Source organism: Dama dama, chromosome 1 (assembly GCF_033118175.1).
Source record: "Dama dama isolate Ldn47 chromosome 1, ASM3311817v1, whole genome shotgun sequence".
NCBI classification, from domain to species: Eukaryota; Metazoa; Chordata; class Mammalia; order Artiodactyla; family Cervidae; genus Dama; species Dama dama.
In genome coordinates, this window is record NC_083681.1 from 78,395,164 (window position 1) to 78,414,957 (window position 19,794).

A 19,794-nucleotide genomic window follows, 5' to 3' on the forward strand; every position below is an offset into this window, starting at 1 on the left:
ACTTCATGACAAATAGATGGAGAAACAATGGAAACAATGAGAGACTAATTTTCTGGGCTCCAAAATCACCACAGATGGTGACTGCAGCCATAAAATTAAAAGACGTTTGCTCCTTGGAAGAAAGGCTATGAGCCAACTAGAAAGCATACCAAAAACAGACATTCTTTACCAACAAAGGTCCATCTAGTCAAAGCTATGATTTTTCCAGTAGTCATCTATGGATGTGAGAGTTGTACCATAAAGAAAGCTGAGCACTGAAGAATTGGTGCTTTTGAACTGTGGTGTTGGAGAAGACTCTTTAGAGTCCCTTGAACAGCAAGGAGATCCTAAAAGAAATAGGTCCTGAATATTCATTGGAAGGACTGATGCTGAATCTGAAACCCCAATACTTTGACCACCTCATGCAAAGAGTTGACTCATTGGAAAAGACCCTGATGCTGAGAAAGATTGAAGGTGGAAGGAGAAGGGGACGACAGAGGATGAGGTTGTCGAATGGCATCACTGACTCAATGGACAGGAGTTTCAGTAAACTCTGGGAGTTGGTAATGGACAGGGAACCACATGTTGCAGTCCATGGGGTGGTAGAGTCCAACATGACTAAGTGACTGAACTTAACTGAACTCCTAAAACCTATATAAAATTGTAAATCAACAACACTTCATGAAAAATCAAGCATATCCAAATGTCTCTTATTTTCCTGATTTCACTTCCTCTCAATTGGTTTTCATTCCTTCCAAAACATAAACCTTTGATATTTGGACATAAAACCCATTTTATATTGCTTTAAAAATAAATGGTGGATTATATTTGAAAGCCTTCATTTAAATGTGAATATTTACAATCTTATATATGAATATTTTCATAATCCCAACCCCATTCAACTTTTCTTAAAATATGGGTTTAGTGATCTTTATCTGGTGATTCTGATTTTATATGTCTGGGATAGACTCTGGTCACACCTCTATCCATTCAGAGTCAGAGAACAGATTTTAGTGCAAGCTCACTGATCAAAAACTATCAGAAAACATAACAGAATTTGTTTGGAAAACAGATTGTTTTTGTAGTGGTATAAAGAACTCTGAAAAAGATTGTTCATTGAATGTCCATTGTCTCACAATAAAGTCCATGTATTACTTTGAGTAAAGAGATGAAAAATCTTAATGGAATCCATTAAGTTCATGAATAAAATGAGAGCATATTCAAAAATTGACTATGCTTTCATGTTAATATCAAAATTGCATGCTTATAATAAATTCAAAACAAAGTATATTAATTTGAATAAAATTATCAATCATATTTTGTTTAGCATTCATAATATAAATTCATTTCTACCATATATCTTTCAATCAAACAATATTAAGACAGAGAAGGGAGTTTTATTTTAAAGATAATTGGTATAACTTTATTAAAAAGTGTAAAAATTAATTTAGCCATCTCTAATTACAATTCTTCAAGATGTATTTATCTATTATGCCCATATATACCCAGGGTAAAAAGAAAAGGAAACCAAATAATAAGAAAGATCAACTTGCTTTTTTCATTTATAGATATTGCTCTGTTCAAGTTTAATTATTTCTTAACATATCTCTCCTGACTCCTGGAAACATTTCTTTTGATCTAGATAACTGAGCACTTAGCGAAGTTAGTGAATATGCTTCATTTCTATATTTATCTCAGAATTCCAGGAGTCTCCATTTATTTTTTAAATCACCATTTCCTAGAAAGAGAATCCTATTTAATTTACAGGATTAGTTGAGAACCTACAAATCACTCATCTAATCTCAGCTTTCTACAACCAATGGCAGCCTATCTTCGTTTATCTATAGAGTTTTAAAGCTAGAATGATTTAAAGAACAGCATGTATTTCTAATAAACATCTTCAGTGCAGCTTTCACATCATTGTTCCTCAGGCTGTAGATCATTGGGTTCAGCATGGGAATCACCAGTGTATAGAACACTGAAGCCATTTTATCAGCACCCATAGAATGGTTAGTCTGAGGCTGCAAATACATAAAAAGTAGAGTTCCATAGAAGACTGAGACTGCTGTCATATGTGAAGCACATGTGGAGAAGGCTTTTTTCCTTCCTTCTGATGAACGTATCTTTAGAATGGATGGAACAATGTTGAAATAAGATGCTACAACGGTAATTATGGAAAACACCAAATTTGTAGATGCAGATATAAATATTACTGCTTCTGGAACTGAAGTATCAGAGCAAGACAATGCTAACAGAGGGACAGTATCACAGTAAAAATGATTGATTACATTGGAAGAACAATAAGTCATAGAGAATACAGAAGATGAAGTCATGAGTGATGTGCAAAAGCTATAGAGGTATGTGAGGGAAGCCAGCAGAAAGCAGATCCTCCGAGACACCACCGCCATGTAGAGCAGGGGGTTACAAATGGCCACATAGCGGTCATAGGCCATCACTGCTAACATGAGCACCTCAGCTACAATGAAAACCAAGAACCCTCCTAGCTGAATGGCACATTCATAGTAGGAGATGGTGTGTTTCTTTACTAAGAAGTTGATCAGCATTTTAGGAGCAATGACAGTTGAATTGCCAAGACTGATGATGGCCAAGTGCCTGAGGAAGAAATACATGGGGGTCTGAAGTCGAGAGTCCACACTGGTGAGGGTGATGATGCTTAGGTTGCCTGTCACGGTCAGTCCATAGATGACCAGGAAGACAAAGAAGAGTGGGATCTGGAGGTCTGGACATTCTGAGACTCCTGTGAGAATAAACTCAGTGACTTGGGTGAAATTTCCATGAGCCATGTAAGAGTTTGGAAAGCCATCTGTTTGAAGAAAAAAAGAAGTAGTCACAAACTTTATGGGATTATTTTCCAGGACTGTTATTAGATGACAAAAGCAATCCTTTGATGAGATCTCCTATTCATCTCAGTTATTAAGCTCAAAGTTCTAGGTCTAGTAAACCAATTTTGCAATCATTTACTGAAGAGAAGAAACGGGTATGGCAAATTAAACAGATGATCCAGTGTAATGTATATTTTGAGAATTTATTTTCTTGTAATTTTATTAAATTATGACTGTTTTAGTAGCTTAAAAATTAGAACAGAGATTCCATTCTGATGCCTCTTGAACAGAGTGTGAGGAAGATATGACGAATTGCAAGTTCCCGAATAATTCAAGATTTCCCAGGTGGCTTAATGGTAAAGAATCTGCCTGCCAATGCAGGATACTCAAGAGACAGAGGTTCTATCCCTGGGTTGGGAAGATCCCTGGGAATAGGAAATGGCAACCTGTTCCAATATTCTTGCCAGGAAAATTCCATGGACAGAAGACCCTGGTGGGCGACAGTCCTGGTGGGGGTCACATAGTCAGACATGACTGAGCGACTAAGCACACAAATAATTTGTCATCTATTCTTAATTTCTTAATCTGAGATTTCTTGCTTTTTCTTAAGAATAGATAATTTAGCCAGTACTCTACCCCTTTTCATTTATACTGTCTTTCTATAGCTTCTATTTGGTGTATATTGAACTTGTAATTTTGACTATCTATTTCTGTTAACCTCTTTGCTTATTTTTCACTTTATTACAAAAAAAAAAAAAAAAAAAAAAAAATGGAGACGTGTTCTCAGATCCATTCTTCACATCAACTATTCTCTTTTCAGCTTTAAAAATTTTTTCTCCTTGAAAATGTTTTCCTCCCTATCATAGCTCTTTTCCTTCTTGCCCACAAGTTGATGCAATTCCTCATATTATTTCAATGTGCTTTTATTTTTAACCATTATTTTTTATTTATACAATTTCATAATGTTATTTTTTGAATTATGTAATACTTCTGAACTCAATTTTAGTTCATCACTTTACTGATATTTTATCAGATTTTTTATATTTGTTCATCGATGCAATAATAATAAACATCCTTTTATAGAACTTTTATGGTAATTTCATTACATATATTTTCTAAAGGATCTACATGAGATTATAATACAACTGAATGTTTTGCTAGAGATATTTGAAAGGTGATATTTGACCTCACTAAGTTGAGCTTTTTCTCAATAACAATTGATATCTAGCTGGGGGCACCTGACACAAAGAAGTCTGTTCATAGTCTCTAATCTGAGGACTTGGAGAGAATTTGTAGAGGGTCAAAGCTATATGATCAATTAACATAAGATTTACCTTCTAGCAACAATTAACATATAGGTATGTATATATACATATGCAATATATTACTAATAATTAATAAAGTAGCAGGAGGAAACTTTTGTAGATGGTGAATGTGTTTATGGCATAGATTGTGGTGACGATTTCACTGATACACACATATCTCCAATCTCATCAAGTTGCATACATTAAACATGTCGAGTTTTTTGCATGTCAATCATAATTCAATACAGTGTTTTTTAAATCTATATATCATAAATATGTGACTTTATTTTTTTTAATATGAGACTTTAAAAAGACCAGAACTGTTGACATTTTCTCTTCTAAACAAAATTAAAACAAAAACTTTACAGTAAGAAAAAAAAAAAGTTGTGACAATGAAAAAGAATCAGAGATATAAGACCAAGATTACTTCTAATATTGTTGAATATTTTATACTAGTTTATTTCTGACACCAAACATCTCTTTGGTTCCTTGAATCATTTTCTTATTTAATTGCCATGTATTTGTTGATTTTCTACTTTTGTCAGGAAATAGCCAAGCTTCAGTTGACTTACTTGTCCCTTACCTCATGGACATTCTATTCCAATAATAAGGAAGAGAGAAAGGGCTGGTAACAAAATATATAAACAAGAAAACTGTAGAATATATTCATTTGAATAAGAAGAAGTAACAAAATATACATTAGGATAACCTGAGAGAATTATTTCACACAAGATGTTAAGAGAAGACCTTTTTGAAACATGACATTTGAACTAAAACTAAACGATGAGGAGGAACCAACTTTTGAATGAATCACCAGAAGAACATTTCAGGATTCCAATTTCTTGAAGATGTTGTTTTGGGGTAGAAAATATTTTTTTCCTGTCTGTTTTTATAGCAAAACTTAATGGAGCCAGTGTGACTAAATAATAATGAGGAAAAGGGGACAGTAGAATCATATAATATAGGTCACAGTAAATAGTTGGATTTTATTTTAAGTGAATTCTAAGGTATTGATAAGTTTGAAGGTAGTTAGGGAATTTGGCCAGTTTTAAACTTTAAAAAGATAACTCTTGCTGTTATGAAGATAATAATGTAATTGAAAGGAGTTAGAAATCATGAGTAAAAATTTAAAAGTGAGTTAAGCAGTTGCTATAGGATTCCTGGTGGAAGATAATGCGCCAAAGTAGAGAAATGGAAATAGAAGATGGTACATTAACAGTTGAGAGCAGAAACAAGAAAGTATCAGCAACATAATTCATTGTGTGTGCTCTATTTGAAAGAGATGAGGGAATGACACTGAGATTAGGAACAAAAAATACTTTTGCAATTTTTTTGTGACTGGATCAAATATGGTTTTCCAAATATTTGGGGCTATGATTTAAGATGGAGTGATGAAAGTGATATTATGAACTTATTAAACTTTAGGTGTTTGTAAGGCATTTAAATATTAATTTAGGCAAGCTACTATGTAAGTCTGGAGCATATGTGGTAAGTTACACTTGCAGATATTTAGGAAATGAGCCCTAATGATCATACAGTATTTTTTCATCTATTTCAAGATTTTTTCATCTGCTTCAAGTTTTTTTTTTTTTACTTTAATTATAGCATAACTTCCCAATAGGTTTCTCAATCTACCTGCATCCTCTTCCACTGAGGACAACCCTCTCTTTTGAGATTCTAGATTTTCTTTTGTCCTGTAACACTGCACTACAGGATCTTCTTTCTGTGTTTCTCATGCCTCTTATTTTTCGGAAGAAAAAAATGTTTTTATTGAAGTATAGTTGATTTGGACTTCCCAGGTGGCAGAGTGGTAAAGAATTTGCCTACCAATGTGGGAAACTTGTATTTGATCTCTGGATTGGGGAGATCCCCTGGAGTAGGAAATGGCAACCCACTCCAGTATTTTTGTATGGAAAATTCCATGGACCTTGTCTGTTTTTTAAATTTTGATTTCATGTGATAAAATATGTAATATGAGATCTGCCCCATTAAATAATTTATGAACGAACAGTACAGTATTGTAAATTATAGTTAAATGCTATAAAGTAGATCTCTAGATTTTATTCACCTTCCTTAACTGAAACTTTATATACCTGTGGACTAGCAAGTCCCTGTATGGTCCAACTTCCAACTTCTGGGCATTTACTAAAAATAATTTCAATCAGGATATTAAAGAGGTGGTGATACCCTGCCAAGTTGTTCTTTTTTTTTTTTTTTTTTAAGGAAAAGATATGTCTGCTTATAGATGCAGGTTCTATTCCTGCAGGGTCAGAAAGATACCCTGGAGGAGGAAATAACCCACTCCAGTCTTCTGGCCTGGAAAATCCCATGGGGGCTACAGTTCATGGGGTCCCAAAGAGTCGGACACAACTGAGCATGTATGTGTGCATGAAAGCAGACAAGATACAAAATGGACGCAAAGGGATGACTGCGTTTTGAATCTTCAGAATTGCTGATGGTAGTTAGAAATTATTTGGGGTTAAAGTCTTTCTCCAAAACTCTTAAAAAATCATCCTATATTTACCAGGGTACTTGCTCAATTTGTAAAATATTTTCTAAAAAAGAAAAAGAAAAAGAAAAAAATGGTCCATGTCATTAGCAACTGGTAGAGAAAACAAACGAATAAAAACTCTCCAAGTTTATGCATGGGAGTTGATTCTTATATATAAGAATATGCATATCTTTAAATTATTTCCAATTTATAAAATAGTTCATGGGTGACACAATATTTTAAAATATTCTTTTTAAAATATTGAATTGGGTACATTAATAAAAAAAGCCAAATGCTGCATGAGGCTAAATACTAAAAAGTATATGTTATTGATCTGAAATTTAAATGATACTGAATATCCTGTATTTTGTCTGCAAATTCTAACCTTACTGGATTCTAATAGTTAGACTGGTGATGATCTGTGTACTCCTTCTACACTTGCAGTATCCAAATGCAGCTTTCAACTTTCACAAGTCAAATAGATATAGGACATGTAGTCAATTCATGGGATTTTAATGCCTTAAATACCGTACTATTCCAGGGAAACCAGTTAAAAAAGGAAATAATGAAATTCCTGTGACATAAAGAATGATCTGTCAGTGACCATAAAAGTGTCTTTAGTCAGAATCTAAGAATCAAGGTGAATTACCAACATTAGGTGATAATCAAAATCAGCAGCAATGTTTATCTACTCACATTTAAAGAATAATTGCATGTTCTGCTCTCAAGTTTCTCTGACTTTTCTCAGAGTTAGGAGAATTTATGCTTTTCTTCTCTCTTTCCAATGTTCTTTGAGGAAGTAGCATGGTATTTATTCAGACATTTTTGTTTAAATCATCTGAGAGATTAAAAAATTGTCTGTAGTTTCTGCTAATTATCCAAGATATTGTGCATATTCCCTAGTGAAAAAATGTAAGGGACAGTTTAAGGAAAGGAAGAAAACAACAAAAATTATCTGTACAGTTCCATGGAGAACTACAGCCATTTTTACGTGTTCACTCATTTACACAGACTCAATGATTATAGTAACAATGAAAATGTTACTGTATTTGGGCTTTAACTCAGCAAAACTGAAACAGTTCCAAAAGTCATTATATAATTGAAAATGAATCATCATTATCATTGCATAGCATTTTTTGAATTTATAATTCCAGTAAAAAAATATGTAGTTGGCACTGAGGTGAAAATATATCATTTAACATACATGAGATAAATATGGACTATAACAATATACAGAGGAAAACCAAGCTCAGATAAACTATGTAATTTGACCAAAGCCATGATGAAATTAAAGCCTTATCTTTGAGTGAGTGGTATACATACCCTGACCTTTAATATGAAAAATCCATAACAATTATTGAAATGCAGTGTGTGTTTAAACTATAGTGCTTCCTGAGCTGAGACACCAACACTATTGGATAATGTTCAGTACAACCTCATGGAAGGTAAAATTTAATATAAGACAGTACATGCTCTCTCATAACATTTTACCTATACCCTCATCCTTATGTATTAGAATTTAGGAAAAATCATAAACAGTTAAAGATGGATCTAAATTGCATAGATGGGTAAGTTTTGGAAAATGTGTCATTTGTTCCTGTTATGGCCATACTTTCCGGGAAACAAACTCACTCAGAAGGGCAATGCAGATAGTGGAGTGCAGTTTATTACACCAGCGGGCCCAAGGCAGAGTCTCCTCTTAGCCAAGGGCCCCGACCAGCATTTGTGAAAATCTTTTATACCCCATGTGTACGTGTCCAAACCCACCAGCCCAAATCCCTTGAGGCTTACAAAGGAAGGGTAAATACAATCACAATAACCCCATCATTCACGTGTTTTGTGTTCAAACAGTTAATAATCAATAAGCCTGTGGTTACATTCCGATAGATACTGTCCAGAGGCAGGGGTGATTAGTGTCTGTTTTCTCTTAGGCAATGAGTAACCTGGATGAGATATTCAAGATTCCCCTGCCCAGAGGGGGTCTTATCCTTCCATTGTCATTCCCACAGGCCTTAAGCACAGATTTCAGAGTCCACTGGAGAGGCGGCCTAGCACGATCAGCAGGCCTGAGATGGAGTCCAGGCCCTATGAATTCCTTTTTCATTCCTAATACCTAAATCAAGATATAGAATATTTACAGCACCACAGAAACTTCTCCAATGCTTTATAACCCCTCCACCTGAGAGGGTAACAGGCAGGAAGGCCAGGGGTCTCCAAATGGAGGAAAGAGGCTGCAAGTGCCAGACATTTTTATCTCTCTTAAGTGGCAGGAAGAAACAAACCAGCGATATGTTTTTCCTTCTCTATACAAATTCAAAACGAGGTTTCTCTTAAAATGCTGTGTTGCCAGGACATCTGGTTTCACCTGAAGCTAACTACTTTCAAACCTTGAGTTAACCAATACATTTATTTTTCTTATGGAAATGTTGTCTTAAGCTATGTTAATGTACCCCAGACTCTATCTTCAAGGTGGTTCCGCCAAATGGCCCAACCTACTTACTCAGGTATTGTTCCCCTAATCTATGTAAATGAAACTATTTGCTGGTATTCTGCCCTTCTACAAGATTCAAATCAATCGTTTTATGGCCAGGGATGAATTATCTGGTGCCATTCTAAATTTTAAGACTTTCCTTTCTTTTCATTAACAAACTGTGAGTGACTACCATAGAGCTAAAGACTAGGAGGGGGTACTCTTTTGCCCCCTTCTGATGCCTATGTCAGAAGCTTTCTCTATATCCTTTATACTTTAATAAAACTTTATTACACAAAATCTCTAAGCGATCCAGCCTCGTCTCTGGCCCCGGATTGAATTCGTCTCCTCCGGAGGCCAAGAATCCACCGTCTTATCGTTCAGCAACAACCTTTCACATCCTTCACCCCTCCTGGAATGATGGAAATTTCCCTCATTAAACTCCACAAACATTCTCCCAACTCTAGCAATACCACTTTGTTTTCTATCCCTAAACTTATTATCCTGTTTTTGAATTCCATGTAAGTGGAATCACACAATAAATAACCTCAGTCTGGTATCTTTCACTCAGCATAGTGATTTTGAAATTTATCCATACGTGATTTTATAACTATATGACATCCCACTGCATGTGTGTACCACAGCTCTTCAAATATTGATGGATATTGTGTTTGTGATGTGCTATTAAAATGTCTAGTATAAACAGTCCTATGTAAATGAATATGTGAGTATATATACATTACTTTCTCTTAGTTAGGGATCTTAGAATAACTAGGATGTAGGTCACTGTATAATTAACTTTACAAGAAACTTCAAGATAATCAAACTTACTGTAGTATTTTACATTAGCAAAAGCCGTGAATGGGAATTTCATTTTCACCATGTTCTTGCCAATATTTGACGTAAAAATTAATACACACACATATATAAATGGACATTGGGATAAGATAATCCTATTCCCTGGTGGCTCAGACAGTAAAGAATCTGCCTGCAATGTGGGAGATCTGGGTTCAATCCAAGGAGCAAGCATATTTTAATTTCATGGCTGCAGTCACTATCTGCAGTGATTTTGGAGCCCAGAAAAATAAAGTCAGCCACTGTTTCCACTGTTTCCCTATCTATTTGCCATGCAGTGATGGGACCGGATGCCATGATCTTAGTTTTCTGAATGTTGAGCTTTAAGCCAACTTTTTCACTCTCCTTTTTCACTTTCATCAAGAGGTTCTTTAGTTCCTCTTCACTTTCCACCATGGTGTCATCTGCATATCTGAGGTTATTGATATTTCTCTCAGCAATCTTTATTCCAGCTTGTGCTTCATCCAGCCCAGCATTTCTCACGGTGTGCTCTGCATGTAAGTTAAATAAGCAGGGTGCCAATATACAGCCTTGCAGTACTCCTTTCCCTATTTGGAACCAGTCTGTGTTCAAATCTACATCTTATGTTGTCTAAATTTTACCTGTTGACATTTAATTTTTACTTGATTTTTTGAATGTTTCCACATGCTAGATAAAACAATTTTTGCATATTTTCTCCCTGATGTTTTATATTTTGATATTTCTGTTTCTTTCTGTAACCCAATATCTTATTGTATTACCAAAGAGATTTTTGCTATCACTAGGGAGAGCAAAGCAGAAATCAATGGCAACCCACTCCAGTACTCTTGCCTGGAAAATCCCATGGACGGAGGGGCCTGGTAGGCTGTAGTCCATGGGGTCGTGAAGAGTTGGACATGACTGAGTGACTTCACTTTCACTTTTCACTTTCATAAATTGGAGAAGGAAATGGCAACCCACTCCAGTGTTCTTGCCTGGAGAATCCCAGGGACGGGGGAGCCTGGTGGGCTGCCTGTCTATAGGGTTGCACAGAGTCGGGCATGACTAAAGTGGCTTAGCAGCAGGGAGAGCAAAAAGCTATCTCCTGCCAGAAAAAGTTCACAAACACAAAACAGATTGGAACGCAGGAGATGAAGTGGGTAGAAGAGGACATGAAGTTGACAAAGTCCCAAACCAAGGTACAGACTAACCTCTGAAGGTCTGAAGGCTGAGAAGGGAGCAGGAGAACTGGGAGCTGCTCTCTGCTGTCACTTCAAGGATTACTCTAATTTTCTTGTATTGACTGTATTGGTTTGTCGGGAACTTAGAATCTGTCTCGAGCATGGTTATATTGTGCTGTGAAGACATGTGAATATTGTTATCTTCTTCTTAAGAGGGTTGCTTTATTTGTTCTTTTTTAACTAGAGCAGGAAATTAACAAAGTTTTTGGCAAACTACAGTCTGTTTCATGGGTGATTTCATAAATATTAGTTCTTTTTTTTTTTTTTTTTTTTTTTTTGGTCTGGGACAACTGAAATCTTCCAGTAACCAACATGGCTCAGTAGAATAAATGAACTTGGCTCAGGATTAGTGAACTGGACAGCTTTTACAAAGAATAAGGATCTCATTTTCATAGATTGTTTCCTTTCTGCAATTCATTGCCAACATTACTGAGACTATTGTCTCAAATTCTGACTTTTTGTTCTTTAGATCAGAAAAAACTAAGTTATTTTTAATATTTCTATTTGAATGATGCAGACTAGAGCCTTGCCTCAAAATAAATAAAATGGGAAAAACACCCATTCCGTTAGCTTCTAATGCTGTTCAGAATCTCCTCCACACAATATGCCTTTCTTAACCATCTCCTCATTTACCTTAGAGTTAAAAATTACATCAGCTTAAAAGAACAGCATGAATTTGTCAGAAATCTCTTTAAGGCAGCCTTCACGTCCTTGTTCCTCAGGCTGTAGATCATGGGGTTCAGCATGGGAATCACCAGTGTATAGAACACTGAAGCCATTTTATCAGCACCCATAGAATGGTTAGTTTGAGGCTGCAAATACATAAAAAGTAGAGTTCCATAGAAGACTGACACTGCCGTCATATGTGAAGCACATGTGGAGAAGGCTCTTTTTCTTCCTTCTGATGAACGTATCTTTAGAATGGACAGAACAATGTTGAAATAAGATGTTACAACGGTAATTATGGAAAACACCAAATTTGTAGATGCAGATACAAATACTACTGTTTCTGGAAAGGAAGTATCAGAGCAAGACAATGCTATCAGAGGGACGATATCACAGTAAAAATGATTGATTACATTGGAAGAGCAATAAGTCATAGAGAATACAGAAAATGAAGCCACAATAGCTGTGGAAAAGCTATAGAGGTATGTTAGGAAAACTAGCAGAAAGCAGATCCTCTGAGACACCACCACCATGTACAGCAAGGGGTTACAAATGGCCACATAGCGGTCATAGGCCATCACTGCTAACATGAAAATTTCAGCTACGATGAAAACCAAGAACATGCCTAGTTGGGTGGCACACTCATAGAAAGAAGTGGTGTGTTTCTTTACTAAGAAGTTGATCAGCATTTTAGGAGCAATGACAGTTGAATTGCCAAGATTGATGATGGCCAAGTGCCTGAGGAAGAAATACATGGGGGTCTGAAGTCGAGAGTCCACACTGGTGAGGGTGATGATGCTTAGATTGCCTGTCACGGTCAGTCCGTAGATGACCAGGAAGACAAAGAAGAGTGGGATCTGGAGGTCTGGACGTTCTGAGACTCCTGTGAGAATAAACTCAGTGACTCGGGTGAAATTTCCATGAGCCATGGTAAAGTCTGGAGAGTCATCTGTTTGAGCAAGAAAGGAGAAATGGTTAAAGTTTTTAAAAATTGTATTTCCTAGGATTGCCAGTAGATGGCACAGGCAATGCCTAGGGTGAGATTTCCAAGAATCATGCTTCCAAATTATATCAGCTCCTCTAATTCTGCTGAAATTTAATGTGTTGCTGGCTACATACACTTTTTAAATGACAAAAAAAAAAAATTTAATTGAACCACTTTAAATCAGTAATATTATATCCATCCTCTAAATTTCTCTTTCAAAATTCCACATTTTATTATTTACCAGTTTCAATAATACTTTGCCATTCTACACACTCCTACTTCCTTAGGTCAAGCTTTCATTAACACTGTCATTGATGACTATATCATTTTGATCTCCATGTCTTTGGCTGATAGACAAATAACAGTCTTTAATACTTTTTCAGTAGTCAAATTTGTAATCTGTGATATATTTTTTAGAATAATTGAAAAAAAAAAGATTTAGCCTCATATTCAATGCATTCCACATTCAGGTCTGCATCACTTTTCTACTTTAACATCACTTCACTCAGCATACACTCAGCCCAACATTTTTTTTTTTTCTTCCTCTTGCCCTCTGTGTCCCTGCTGATATTCAAAATTACCAGTTGAACTAACAACAACCTAAAAAATAAACATTTCTTCCTAGGTTCTATTTTCTTATTAAGATACTACAGAGTTTCTGTCCTGTTAAACCAAGAAACTCGTCTGATCCAAAAATGGGTTTAAGGATGGAAGGCAATACTGTGCTTTGTGGAGCCAGTTCTATTGCTTTTTCCTAGATGACATTGTCTGCTGTTTCTCTACTGTGTCCCATCCAGCTTTCAGGCCCTTTCCTCTCTCAGAGAAGAACCAGGTGTTGCCTGATCTGCTTTCATGGGTTTTCTTGTAGAATGTGAGACATGCTGAATTAGGCAAAGGAATTCAAACATCTGCTACTAATCACCATTTTGAAGTCTTCAGTTCTGCTAAGGATTAGTCTAACATTTATTGAGTGTATCTTCATTTTCAGTGTCTTTTATTATTTTCTTTTAAATTTCCAGATTATTTTACCCTACCCATTCATTTTTAATTTTAATTTTCTCCTTAAGAATATATAATATGAGATCTGTTCCATTAAAAGATTTATGGCTGAATAGACTAGCATTCTTAATTATAGGCACAATGCTGTTCCTCTCTAGAACTTATTCATCTTCCATTACTGAAATTTGATATCTGTTGGTTAGCAGTTCTTCATATGGTCCAAATTACAACTTCTGGGTACTTATCAAAAAGAATTGCTATAAGGATCTTAAAGAGATAGTGATACTCTGCCCATTCTTCTTATTTTACGAAGGATATCTTTGGTCATTTTTTACCATTCTGATGCAACATTTATATGCTTCTATTTAGGGTCAACCATTAGAGCACACAGGATACAAAAAGTATGCAAAGATGTAACTGATATTTCAATCTTCAGACCTGGTGATAAGAGTTAGGAACTACTTGAGGTCCGTGGCTTTCTCCTTAACTCTTAAAAAAGTATTCTATGCATTTACTAGTTTACTCAATCAGTTAGTAAAGTCTTACCTGAAAACAACAACAAGAACAACAAAAAACCAAGTAGCAAGCAACCGTTAGGGAAAACAAACAACTAAAAATTCTCCAAGTTCATGTGTGGGAATTGATTCTCATATAGAAGAATATACATATCCTTATATTAAAATTATTTTCAGTTTATAAAATGCTTCATGGGTAATACATATCTTAAAGTATTTTTTCAAATATTGCATTGGATATATTTATAGAAAATTCAAATATTTTATGAGACAGGCACTAAAAAGTATTTGTCATTGATCTGAAATTTAAATGCAACTGAACATCTTATATTTTATCTGGACATTCTAACCTTACTGGATTTTAATAGATTAGATTTCTCATGATTTTTTTCAGATATATCTAACTCCCTCTGCACTTATAATATCCAAATCTAACTTTCAGTTTTCATAAACAAAATAGATATATGACATCTAGTCAGTTCATAGGTAATGCCCTGACACTACCACAGTATTCCAGGGAAACAAGTTAACAACAACAAAAAATAATAATAATGGAATTTTTGTGGTTAAAGAATATCTGTCAGTGTCCATAAAAGTGTTCATAGTCAGAATCTAAGAAACAAAGGAAATTACCAATGTCAAGGTGATAATCAAAATCAACAATTTCTGTCTACTCACATTAATGAAGAATTGGATTTTCTCTTCTTATATTTCTCTGACTTTTCTTTGAGTAGAGAGAATTTATGCTTTTCCTCTCTCTTTGTGATGTTTCCTGAGGAAGTATCAATAGCATGCGACTTATTCAAATGATTTTGCTTAAATCTTCTGAGAGATTTAAAAAAGATTGCCTGGGTGCGTGCCTATCCTCCAGGATATCCTGCCTATTCTCTAGTGAAAAGTTGTAAGGAATAATTTAAAGAAAGGAAGGAAACAGCATAATGATCTTTACAGCTCCATGGAGACCCGCATGACATAAAAATACTCAATTACTGACACAGAGTCAATGGTCAGAATAACAATGAAAAAGACAAAAGTGCTTTATTGCTGCAAAATTGGAAGTTTCAATAGTCATGATAAAATTGAAAATTAATCACTACCATTGCATATATTTTTCCTATTTTTTTAATATTTATTTATTTTTTTAATTATTATTATTATTATTTTTTTCCAGTGTGTTTTGTCATACATTGATATGAATCAGCCATGGATTTACATGTATTCCCAATCCCGATCCCCCCTCCCACCTCCCTCTCCACCCGATTCCTCTGGGTCTTCCCAGTGCACCAGGCCCGAGCACTTGTCTCGTGCATCCCACCTGGGCTGGTGATCTGTTTCACCAAAGAAAGTATACATGCTGTTCTTTTGAAATATCCCATCCTCACATTCTCCCACAAAGTTCAAAAGTCTGTTCTGTATTTCTGTGTCTCTTTTTCTGTTCTGCATATAGGGTTATCGTTATCACCTTTCTAAATTCCATATACATGTGTCAGTATGCTGTAATGTTCTTTATCTTTCTGGCTTACTTCACTCTGTATAATGGGCTCCAGCTTCATCCATCTCATTAGGACTGGTTCAAATGAATTCTTTTTAATGGCTGAGTAATATTCCATGGTGTATATGTACCACAGCTTCCTTATCCATTCATCTGCTGATGGGCATCTAGGCTGCTTCCATGTCCTGGCTATTATAAACAGTGCTGCGATGAACCTTGGGGTGCATGTGTCTCTTTCAGATCTGGTTTCCTCAGTGTGTATGCCCAGAAGTGGGATTGCTGGGTCATATGGCAGTTCTATTTCCAGTTTTTTAAGAAATCTCCACACTGTTTTCCATAGCGGCTGTACTAGTTTGCATTCCCACCAACAGTGTAAGAGGGTTCCCTTTTCTCCACACCCTCTCCAGCATCTATTGCTTGTAGACTTTTGGATAGCAGCCATCCTGACTGGCGTGTAATGGTACCTCATTGTGGTTTTGATTTGCATTTCTCTAATAATGAGTGATGTTGAGCATCTTTTCATGTGTTTGTTAGCCATCTGTATGTCTTCTTTGGAGAAATGTCTGTTTAGTTCTTTGGCCCATTTTTTGATTGGGTCATTTATTTTTCTGGAATTGAGCTTCAGGAGTTGCTTGTATATTTTTGAGATTAATCCTTTGTCTGTTTCTTCATTTGCTATTATTTTCTCCCAATCTGAGGGCTGTCTTTTCACCTTACTTATAGTTTCCTTTGTAGTGCAAAAGCTTTTAAGTTTCATTAGGTTCCATTTGTTTAGTTTAGCTTTTATTTCCAATATTCTGGGAGGTGGGTCATAGAGGATCTTGCTTTGATTTATGTCGGAGAGTGTTTTGCCTATGTTCTCCTCTAGGAGTTTTATAGTTTCTGGTCTTACATTTAGATCTTTAATCCATTTTGAGTTTATTTTTGTGTATGGTGTTAGAAAGTGGGCTTTATCCCAGGAATGCAAGGATTCTTTAATATCCGCAAATCAATCAATGTAATACACCACATTAACAAATTGAAAGATAAAAACCATATGATTATCTCAATAGATGCAGAGAAAGCCTTTGACAAAATTCAACACTCATTTATGATTAAAACTCTCCAAAAAGCAGGAATAGAAGGAACATACCTCAACATAATAAAAGCTATATATGACAAACCCACAGCAAGCATCACCCTCAATGGTGAAAAATTGAAGGCATTTCCCCTGAAATCAGGAACAAGACAAGGGTGCCCACTCTCACCACTACTATTCAACATAGTGTTGGAAGTTCTGGCCACAGCAATCAGAGCAGAAAAAGAAGTAAAAGGAATCCAGATAGGAAAAGAAGAAGTGAAACTCTCACTGTTTGCAGATGACATGATCCTCTACATAGAAAACCCTAAAGACTCTACCAGAAAATTACTAGAGCTAATCAATGAATATAGTAAAGTTGCAGGATATAAAATTAACACACAGAAATCCCTTGCATTCTTATATACTAACAATGAAAAAACAGAAAGAGAAATTAAGGAAACAATACCATTCACCATTGCAACAAAAAGAATAAAATACTTAGGAGTATATCTACCTAAAGAAACAAAAGACCTATACATAGAAAACTATAAAACACTGATGAAAGAAATCAAAGAGGACACAAACAGATGGAGAAACATACCGTGTTCATGGATTGGAAGAATTAATATTGTCAAAATGGCTATTCTACCCAAAGCAGTCTATAGATTCAATGCAATCCCTATCAAGCTACCAATGGTATTTTTCACAGAACTAGACCAAAGAATTTCACAATTTGTATGGAAATACAAAAAAACCTCGAATAGCCAAAGTAATCTTGAGAAAGAAGAATGGAGCTGGAGGAATCAACCTGCCTGACTTCAGACTCTACTACAAAGCCACAGTCATCAAGACAGTATGGTACTGGCACAAAGACAGAAATATAGATCAATGGAACAGAATAGAAAGCCCAGAGATAAATCCACGAACCTATGGACACCTTATCTTTGACAAAGGAGGCAAGGATATACAATGGAAAAAAGACAACCTATTTAACAAGTGGTGCTGGGAAAACTGGTCAACCACTTGTAAAAGAATGAAACTATTTTTCCTATTTATTATTCCAGTAAAAATATGTCATGGGTGCTGCATTAAAAATATACCATTTAACCTATATGAGGAGGATATTACTATTCCCAGGTTCAGAGGACGCTGCACTCAGATAAACCATGTGATTTGACCAAAGGTGTGTAATTGATGACTAGAAGATTTGAAATTAAAGCCTTGTCTTTAAATGAGTGATACACAGGCATTTTCTTTTCATATGACAAACACATAACAATTATTGTAATGCAATGTGTTGCAATAATAGTTGTCTAAACCATAGTGTTTCCTGAGCTGAAATTTACCACTTTTGCATAATGTTCACATAGCCTTATAGAAGATAAAATCTAATATAAGGAAATACATTCCCTCTCATAACGTTTAACCTATGTTCTCTTCTTCTATGAATTCCTTTTGTTTTAGAATTGAGGAAAATTTGCATACAGTAAAAGATGGTGTTAAATTGTACAAACGGGTAAGTTTGGAAAATGTGCCATCTGTTCCTAATACCTAATACATTTCAACACCACAGACATTCCCCTGATACTTTATAACCCCCGCTTCTTGGCTCCTCCCATCATAAAGGCAATTTCCCTCAGACCTTAACTTCCCAAACAGCTCGCTCTCACCGAGAGCGAATGCTGCTCTGGTTTCTATCCCTACTCTCATTTTCCCTGTTTCTGAATTTCACATAAATGAACCCACACAATAAATATTCTTAGCTCTATCTTGCACTCAGCTTAATTATTTTGAAATTAAGCTGTGCTGAGTTTATATGGATGCATAACAGTCCTCTGCATACATATATCCCATCTTACTAGTTCTCCTACCAATAGATATTTGAGTTTGGGTTTATTATAAAATATCTTGTATAAACACCCTTATAAAAGCATATGTGTGTATATATGTATTATTTTTACTAGTTATAGATCTAAGAGGCAATTACTGTAACATAAGCAGCTGCATTTTTAACTTTATAAGAACCTGCTAACTTTCTGAACTTATGGTAACATTTTACATCACCAAAAGCCATGTACGGGGATTCAATTTGCCCCATCTCCTTGGCAATATTTGATGCAAACATTTTAAAAATAACTTATAAATGGAATTGGGATAAAATTATCTCATTGTGAGTTGAATTTTCATTTACTTGGTGGCTAGTGAAAGTGGACACTTTTCTATGCACTTTGCTATTCACATACCCACATCTTACAGTTCTAAAATTTGCCCACTTTAATTGCTTTCTTCTTTTTATTGATTGTTTGAATACTAAAAGTTTGCTAGATAAAACTACTTTTTCAGATTTTTTTTTTCCCCTAGACTCTCTTGCTTCTGATGTTTCTGTTAAGTTCTGTCTCAAGTTGCTACAGTGATACAAAGCAGAGTTGTGCGACCAGCAGGAAGGGCAGAAAACCCTCTCCCGCCAGAAAGTTCCAAACAAAGCAGTTTGGGATACAGGAGACAGGAGATGAAGTGGGTAGGAGAGGCCATAAAACTGACAAAACTGCAAGCTGAGGCACGTTCTGAAGACAGGAAAGGAAGCAGAAAAACTGAAAATCTCTCTCTGTTATCACTTCAAAAGAAAGAAAGAAAAGAAAGTGAAGAAGCTCAGTCGTGTCCGACTATTTGCGACCCCGTGGACTAATGCCCAACAGGCTCCTCAGTCCATGGGATTCTCCAGGCAAGAGGACTGGAGTGGGTTGCCATTTCCTTCTCCAGGGGATCTTTCCGACCCAGAGATTGAACTCAGGTCTCCCGCAATGCAGGCAGATGCTTTACCCTCTGAGACACCAGGGAAGCCCCAAGAATACTGGAGTCCATTGCTCTGCCCTCCTCCAGGGGATCTTCCCAACCCAGGAATCAAACTCAGATCTCTCACATTGCAGGCAGATTCT

The 19,794-nt window shown here is 35.7% G+C and overlaps 2 protein-coding genes across 2 annotated transcripts; both read right to left on the minus strand.

Annotated features, from left to right (window-relative positions):
- Positions 1-1,820: 1,820 nt before the first annotated feature.
- LOC133067958 (olfactory receptor 8J3-like) lies at positions 1,821-2,783 on the minus strand. Its single transcript, XM_061159085.1, has one exon. It carries the CDS (start codon positions 2,781-2,783, stop codon positions 1,821-1,823), a length of 963 nt encoding a protein of 320 aa, XP_061015068.1.
- A 9,005-nt stretch (positions 2,784-11,788) lies between these two features.
- On the minus strand, positions 11,789-12,736 carry LOC133056090 (olfactory receptor 8J3-like). The gene has a single exon (XM_061141203.1). It carries the CDS (start codon positions 12,734-12,736, stop codon positions 11,789-11,791), a length of 948 nt encoding a protein of 315 aa, XP_060997186.1.
- Positions 12,737-19,794: the final 7,058 nt, after the last annotated feature.

Excerpts from the sequence above, each read along its gene's own strand:
- LOC133067958 (XM_061159085.1), bottom strand. The coding sequence starts at position 2,783 with ATGGCTCATGGAAATTTCACCCAAGTCACTGAGTTTATTCTCACAGGA.
- LOC133056090 (XM_061141203.1), bottom strand. The coding sequence starts at position 12,736 with ATGGCTCATGGAAATTTCACCCGAGTCACTGAGTTTATTCTCACAGGA.